This window comes from Glycine soja, chromosome 2 (assembly GCF_004193775.1).
Source record: "Glycine soja cultivar W05 chromosome 2, ASM419377v2, whole genome shotgun sequence".
NCBI classification, from domain to species: Eukaryota; Viridiplantae; Streptophyta; class Magnoliopsida; order Fabales; family Fabaceae; genus Glycine; species Glycine soja.
Window position 1 is genome coordinate 2,877,631 of NC_041003.1, and position 9,101 is coordinate 2,886,731.

The window sequence follows — 9,101 nt, forward strand, 5'->3', positions numbered from 1 at the left end:
AATTTGGGACTAAAAATAATAAATTCTCAAATTTGAGAAACTAAAAACATATTAAAGCTTTTATTGTCCGATTTAAGATTCTACTCTTTCCATCACAATTTTAGCAATGATTGCATAACACCAGCAAGGTTAGGAAAAATTAATATAGAGGATTTCATCAAGAATTAAGTAATTTTCTTTGTTTACGTGAAAATCATTGGCTAATATTTTAATGCATATATAATTGGTCACGTATGCGTTATATTAACCGTTAGTTTTTTTTTTATTAATTGAAATTATTTGCTTTGTTGTGTTGGGTGGAAGATTCTAGGTTCTCACCACAAGTTTTAGCACTTGCTTCTCCCCTATATTTCATTCGGAGTTCAGATGAGAAGTGGAATTTTGATTTTGGACCCAAGGAAAAATGGAATTGACAGACCTGCATTTGAAATCAAAGAATGTAAAAGGCATAATAAAGATCCCAAATGTAAGCAAATAAATAACTAAATAAATGTTACAAATTGCAACAAAGTGAACGGGTCAAGGTCACTCAGATGGCAACGAGAATGAAAATAATGATTAGTGAATCCCTCGGGTAACGTCATTCACCGAATAAATGAGGTGCATATCTGGTTTTTCTTTGGAAAATGGCTAAACATCGTTTGGGTAAAAGTTAATCTCTTATATTTTTTTTTTATCAAAATTATAATAATATGAAGATGAAAGATTTCATTAGAGAATCACACTCGAATTCTAGCATGTTTGGTTCTGAGTTTGAAAAATCTCGAAAATCATAGTTTGGACAAATAATGTTGTGGTTCTTGTCTGTTTTGAGCTATGTGTGACCCTTTTATTGGATACACTATTTCTTTTTTCTGTTGTCCCTTGTGATTGTCTCTATTTTCGTTGCATAGCACGTGTTTGTCTTAATTTTTGTTGTCCCACACCTCACCCTTTACGGAGAACATTATTAGTGGAACCTACACTTCCAAAAATAGTTTTTTTAAAACACTCTATTGTTAGTTGAATTGTTTTAGAAAATAAATCCTACTTCTCATTTAATTAGCCTCTTTCCTAATTTTATAATTTTCAATAAATTTTAATTAATAAAAAAATATTTGTTAAAAAGAATGTGTTAGAGATTATACTATTACTTGTTAACCATCTTCATATCGTTTTTTGTGCTTGTTAGGTTTGAAGTGAACTGTAACCTGAATCCTAGGCCTTGGGTTTATCTGTATTTTGGGCCTTGTCATTTCGGAGATAGGCAAAAAAAGAACCACGACCATTACATTGGGAGATATCATGCATTATTAACTATTAAGGATTGAAATTATTTATTATTTTTTTACTGTGTTTTTTATTTTATATATTTATCTGAGAAAAATAATCATTAAAAATGTTTTTTTGGTCAATTAAAATATAGTTCTTTTAAATAATAATATTTAAAAGAAATGGGTCATCGGCCTTGGGTTTAATGGTGCCTTGCGCCTTGGCTTCTCTTCATCTCGAATGTGTGGAAAAAGTGTATTGTTATCAGTATTATGTGGAACCAAAAGTGTATTAGTGTTAAGGATTGAATTTAATTTTTATCATTTTCTTTTGGCTTAATTGTTGTTTTTGTCATTTATTTTCCACATTTTTGTGAATTTAGTTGTCGAACTATGAAATTTATATAGTTTACCACTCAACTTTTGAAATTCCACTCATTTTGTTATCTAACTTTTATTTTTGCACATTTTGCTACTAAACTTAAAAAAATTCGTGCATTTTTTCATCTAATTTTCAAAACAAAAATGCTTAATTATAATATGAGGCAAACAGTGCACAATTCTAACAGCTGAGGGCCAAAATGCATGAAATTTTAAAAGTTGGATAACAAAATGTCCAAATAAAATTTGAGTGGTAAAATGTGTAAAATTTAAAAATTTTGATGAATATGTGCAAACTTTATAATTTAGTGTCACAATTTGTGATAATGTGAAAGATGAGTAGAAAAAGTAGAATTAAATCCTTTCTTTTTCTACCTTTCATTTCTCCAATAGAAAAATGAATTTAATTAACATAAATTTATGGCTTTATTATGTTTTCACTCTATATGATAAATTAGAAAATTTTATTTTGGATTCATAATTTTTTTTTCTTGTGTTGAATTCTTAATAAAATAAAAATTTTGTTTTTAGTCTTATTTTGTTTTAATCCTTCAAAAATATTTATTTTTCTATTTTTATCCCTAAAATATGCATATCATTTATTATTAGTACTTTCAAATATTTTTCAAAAGGACTAATATAAAATGATTAAAATTTTTTAAGGACTAAAATGAAAAAGTAGATATATTAGAATGACTAAAGCAATATAAGAAGAATAAAAAAAAATTTATTAGAGACACAAAGTAAAAAAAAATTTATTAAGGATCCAATTTTTTTTTGGTTTATCAAATATCCAAAACATATTTAAACCTAAATTTATAGTGTAAAGATTTTTTTCAATCATCATCAAATTATTAATTTTTTATATATAGAGAAATTATTAAGTTAATAATAATTGGTTTAGAAATTATATATATGTTATGTTTAGTAATAAATTTTAGTTAATTTTTAAATTTTTTTACTAGTTAAAAAACTTGTTTAACTGTTTATTAAATGAGCTTTTCTTTAATAATTTTTAATGTTTTTTAAATGTTAGTTAAAGTAGATTTTTTTAAAATGCTGTCTTATATCTTTTAATTTTTTTATAGTTTTTATCCTTAATATATTTATTAGATTTTTTTATTATCTTTTTTTAAATAAATCATAATTTTATTATTTTTTTATTATTTTATACTTTTTAATTATTTCAATAATTAAGTTTATCAAATATATACACACACATGGGTGATAATTTTGAATTAGTTAAAAGGGTAAAAATCTTTATATCAACCGTCAAACATTACAAAAATAATTCACTAAAATTATCAAAAAGCGATATTTCTTTTTAATTTGTTATTTTTTTGTTAAAATATTACTTTTAAATTAGAAAAACAGAAAGGGGCACATATACTTAAAGAGACAAGTAATTTTAAATTCCCAAGATCAAATATATGTCCTGTTTCTCTTTTGATTTATGCGGACAGTTGAGCAGCACAGCTTTTGTTGCATTTTCATTATCATCATTTCACAAAAGAAAAAATCTTTTTTTATCATAACGTTGACAATCACCTTGTTATGCGGCCGGATTGACATCACCGAAAACGTTGTTATAGGGATTTAATTAATTGATTCGTACAATCTTACGGGTCTCCTTCATTTTAATTAACGCATATTGAATACGTTGACATGTAGTTCATATGCCTAAATTTTATATGCAGATAGTCATTTCCTACCATACAAAAAAAAAATAGTCATTTTTTCCTATATCACCAAGAAAAAGATAGCCATTTCCTATAAATATGTAACCAAGGATTTAATTTTCAGATTTATGTATAAAACGTTTACATGAAGAGACTAACATCTTAATCTTAATTAAATGAATCCCAATATGCCTTCAGATAATTAGTCTCCATTTCTTAAATGAAGGATACCTCGGAGTATATAATAATGTAAGTTACAATAAGAGTAATTTAGATTAATGGATTTTAGTCTTTTTTAAATTCTATTTAAAGTTAAAAACCAAGTCAAAGATAAAACTAATTGGCATGAATTTAGAAAAGAGACTGATATAATAATTCAGAAATTAAATTATTACCTTTTATCCTATATATAAAACAAACAATTACATAATTTATCAAGATTAATAAAAATGATTAGATTAGTTAATTTGTCATAAATTTTAATGTTATTTTAAGATTATGTATAATATTAAATGGTTTAAGAGGTTGTCATTTTTTAAAAGATATTTTTTCTACCAAAAAGTGTTTTTTATTTTATTGATAACTCAATAAATGTATTTACTTTCATGGAAAAATAAATGTATATAATTAATAGACCTCATAATTAATTAGGGTAAAAGAAAAATTTAACAATAAAGTAATAATATGTTTCTTATAAGATAAAATATTTTTATTGGAAGATAAAAAATTATGCTACTGATGATCATTTTTGCATTCTCTCTTGTGATTTACTTTGTCCGGCAAGATATTTTTCAAAAATTTATTTATCCCTTTTTATAAAGTTTTTTTTTTAATTTCTAGTTGTATTAATTATTTTTCTCTTCATATATCCTTACTTAATTATTATTTTTCAAATATTAATGAGAAACAAGAAAGTAGATAAAAAAAATTTAAATAATAATACAAATAATTAACAAATTTAAGGGACGTGAATTAGTTGAAAAAAATCTTATAATTAAAGAAAAAAAATACTTACTAAATGTTTTTTCATTTAATTCCTTACATAATATCCTAAAAAAAATCCTTAAATAATATCCTAAAAACATTAATTAACAAGACTCTTCTTGTAATTAGTACAACCAAATATTATCTTTTGTTTGTTTTACATAGGAGGAGTAGAGGTTGCATTATATATTAGAAAATAATATTATTAAGACAACGTCCGTTTACACATCGAGTTTAATTTTTATACATTAACAATATAAAATCTAATCAATTGATATATGATTAAACAAACTTATACTGTTTACGCTTGTACATGATTAAACAAAGTTTCATTCACAGTATTTTTCTTGTCATAGCGATTATGAACAGGTTGAACTACATCAAGTGATATATTTAGTAAATGAAACATTTAGTATTCTAAGTTTTAAAGCTCCTAGCTTGATTCTAGTAACCCCTTAAAAAAAAAGCTTGAATCCAGTAATTAATAATGTTAAGTGTTTTTTTGACACAATAATGCCTAGAGTTATAAAAAAATAATTGACTTAAAAAGGTTTGTTTGTGTTAAAACTGATTAAACTGTCAGGTATATTAATTTCTTGAGAGACGATAGCATAATTTTAAAATAAGAGAGAAAACAATGTAATTTAAACATTTATCAATAAAGAGTGCTCAACTTAGTTTGACTGGTTTTTGAAATCTCTCTCAATTGAAATACTACATGCAATTTCACAAACATCATCAATTTGGAAACATCAGTCAAGCTTGCCAAACTATAGGATGGATTAAGCTTAAATAGATTAGTCTAATTTGGATTGTCATGGGAGTTTTTGAATTACAAAACTTCCTTAAAGCAAGAATGTCAAAATTTATTAATTTCCTAAATGTTGTGATACATAATTAAGTTAATTTTAACATATGTGAAAATATTATTTATTTTACTTTCTTGATTCATTTTATTTTCTTCTCTTATGTATTAGTATTAAGAACTTCCCCTAAACTAAATGTTTTTTTAGAGGGCACCTTAACTAAATGTTAGTAACTTGTTTTGATCAGTAATTTGCAAATACAATACTAATTAATGGGAGGTTATGAGTGAGATAATTCAATATATTAGCTAACACTACTAATTAATGTAGAAAAAAATAATTTTATTAAAAATAAAAATTAATTTAGAATGAAAGAAGTATTAAGTTTAATTATATTATAATATTTTAAACATTTCTTTTATTAAATATCAACATGCTAAACTAAAATTTGCATCCCACCAAAATAGGTGAATATAATTACATTTAGAGTCCAACAATATCTCAAAAGTGAATTACTCTACTGGTCTAATAATAATTTCATCCAATTTCACTACTTTAACATTAATGATTGGGTCCCAAATTTCCTTTGAGGCACGTGAATGGTTGAAACATCAAGCAAAGTTAGAAGCGGCATCATAAAGTTGTAGTTATCCTAAAGTTGTAGTTTTGTCCGGAAACAGTATAGTGTGGTCTCTTCTCTCTATATGTATATATTCAGATTTCCTACAGGACATTTTCATTGCATAGATCACAGCCATTAATTTAATTTGTTTTATAAGAAATAATATAAACCAATGTTTGAAATTTTGAATGGGTATATGAGAGAGGTATCCCTAATACTAATTATATTTCACTTCTCTGCTTTGAAAAATGATGAATGGATAAGATGGTTCAGTTTGTCCTTGTATTAAATACGTGGTGAGGTCAATGGGTTAAATTCTGAATGCATAATTAATTACCAGATCTTTCTTGTGTTAGATCCTTTTTAATTTTTGGTCATCACATGTATTTTTTTAGAACACAATCTTATTTAAGGTATTATGAATTAGATACTAAATTTTTGTGTATTGTCAAACACATTTATGAGTAATTATTAAATTCGTGAATTAACTGTGTGTAATTATTCGAGCTAAATTAGTGTATTGTGTTAAGTGTTGAACATGTAACTATTTAGAGAAATTTTCTTACCATCATTAATTTATTTAAAGTTAACCTAAAACGAGTCTGATAAAGTATCCTATATTAATTTCTGTAAAATGAGTCTCATAATAAGTTACATCTCAATATTTTTAAATGTTTAGGAACCGATTTTTGTATAAGAATAATTTTTACATGCAACATCCTCCTTATCTTCCTCCGATAGTAAAATTAAATAAGAGCGGTTCTTAACTTCTAAAGATCAGTTAAGAGCAAGTGCTGGCAATTAATTAGTTACAAATCTTGAACTGATTCCCTCATTACTCATTAGTGATGGTGGGCTTAGGGCATGTTACCTGATATTGACGTACGTCAAAATAGCAATAAATGATAAATCAGCACTCTTAAATCCAGAAGTGATATATTTCTTTCTTTTTTTTTTATCGTGTTTTAATATAAATGATATTTCAAATTATTTATCATATTAAAAGTATAACTAATATTTTCAAGAGTAACAAAATGACAATCATCCATAAAAAAAACATATTTTTAAAGAAAATGACTTCCAAATCTGCAATATTCCTAAATTGAAAGGTAATTATGATAAAGATTCAGAAACTATCGTGTTTTCGACATCAGAGCATTGAGTGGATATGACTTGACACGAAAAGAGTTAGATGCATCTTAATAAATTGGTAGTTGAACTAGTAACTAATGAATTTATAGCCTTTGTCCTGAATCACAAGTATTGTTTGCAACTTTGTAGATAAAATTATATATATATATACCTGATCGATATCTCATGTTCTCACAGCATATATATCAATAATCTATTTTATACTATACCTACATTTTGATAATTTTCTTTGTAGTTGATAGCCATGGCTACCCGTGGAAAGCTTGAGGTTGACATTGATCTCAAGTCCAACGCAGACAAGTACTGGCAAACCCTTAGGAATTCTACTGAAATATTCCCTAAGGCCTTCCCACATGATTACAAAAGCATTGAGGTTCTTGAGGGTGATGGCAAGTCTCCTGGTTCTATCCGCCACATAAGTTATGGTGAAGGTAGAAACATGCATGCTTCCCAAAGATAGTACTAATATGGATCAAACCCTAGCATGTCACATGCATCTATCCTAACTCTCACCACTAGGCCGATCTCATTGGATTACTTTCTTCTTCTCTAATGCATGTACTAGTAATTTAACATGCCTACTTTTCTCTAGTTTTATAACGAGATTGGATTCAATGCAGTCAATTTTACGTTCACACTAATTATAATACTTTTTACATACAGTCCAACTTTCACTGATGAACTAAGCTATGCCTAGAATTATGAACCCCCTTTAGCTTCTTAAAACCATGATATAACCTCATGTATGTATTGATCCAGGTTCACCACTTGTGAAATCATCCTTTGAGAAGATTGAGGCTGTTGATGAGGAAAAGAAGGTAGTGTCGTACACTATCATTGATGGGGAACTCCTCCAGCACTACAAAACATTCAAGGGAGACATTTCAGTGACTCCAATTGGCGATGGATGCGAGGTGAAGTGGAGTGCTGCGTACGAAAAGGTTAGCCATGATATTTCTGATCCAACCCTTGTCAAAGATTTTGCAGTCAAGAATTTCCTAGAGGTCGATGCCTATGTTCAAGCCAACGCATAGAGAGGTTCTATTCTATGCATGCCTCTTAATTAATAATGGCTAATGTTTTAATCTGTGCATGTATTATGGACTATTATTAAATAATATGGTTGTACTTGTACCATACCTTATCTAATATAATGTTGCAGTATCATGTGTCTTTCGTCCTTGCTTGTTGTTGGACTAATTAAAGAGTCATGTTGTTCTATATATGTGGTAGTTCTGATCGAGAACCCATTTATTTAGTTTGAGCATTAGTATGTGAATTGAAGTGTGTGGTTCTCTTTCTATATACATATTAATGTATGCGTACCTCAAGCTATCTAAACCACGTCGATCTGATCACTCACAGGTTTACCCATATGGGGGATATAATAGGTTCCTCTAAAAAAAATCAACAAGACATTAATATATTTTTTTTAATAATATCTTCATGTTTTAATTGGTATCTCATTTAAAAAATATGAAAACAAGTGGTAATTAATTATGTAACAATCGTACATGTACGACTGGCAATGGAATTTATGCAATAATTGTAAATTTACGAAGACAAGATTAACCACCATGACTCTCATTAATTATGTAACAGCAGTTAAAATGTTAACCGTCCGTCAATAGTTCTTTATTTTCACCTTAATTTGCCTAATTTCTGGGGTTATTTCTGTGGAACATTATCAAAATAATTATTGTATAAGGAAAAAAATTGTTTCAAAATAAATATTATTTTAGCTTTTTAATGCTGTATTAATTACTTTTTTTTACTTATATCCCTTATAATATTAATTATGTGTTACAAAAATAAAAATGAATTAATGATGATAAGATTAATTTTATAAAATTATTATCTTTTATCTATTTATTGACTTTTCTTAGACGGTATAAAACAACCTAAGACGTCAATATTATAATGCGGAGTATATTTTATTGGTGTTAGTATATGTCAAGCATAATACAATTTTTTTGGTAGGCCGGTAATAAATTTTGAACATCAAATGTTGTGTAAAGTTTTTTTTATTGATTTCGTGGTTTATAGCAGTTTGGCCCGATTCTAAACACTCCTAGTATAAACTATCTAAACCATCACTATTAAGCAAATCCTAATAATTATTCAAGGATAATATGATGATACATAGACTAATCATCATAAGATTTGTTTTTTCACCTAATTCAAAATGTAAAATTAGATTATGCATTCCAACCTTGGAAAGGTGCAG

The 9,101-nt window shown here is 26.8% G+C and overlaps 1 protein-coding gene across 1 annotated transcript; it reads left to right on the top strand.

Moving 5' to 3' along the window:
* Positions 1-7,031: 7,031 nt before the first annotated feature.
* Positions 7,032-8,153, top strand: LOC114380014 (MLP-like protein 423). Its single transcript, XM_028338899.1, has 2 exons — positions 7,032-7,305; positions 7,634-8,153. The coding sequence occupies exons 1-2, from the start codon at positions 7,119-7,121 to the stop codon at positions 7,906-7,908; spliced, it is 462 nt and encodes a 153-aa protein (XP_028194700.1). The 5' UTR covers positions 7,032-7,118; the 3' UTR covers positions 7,909-8,153.
* The last annotated feature ends 948 nt before the right edge of the window (positions 8,154-9,101 follow it).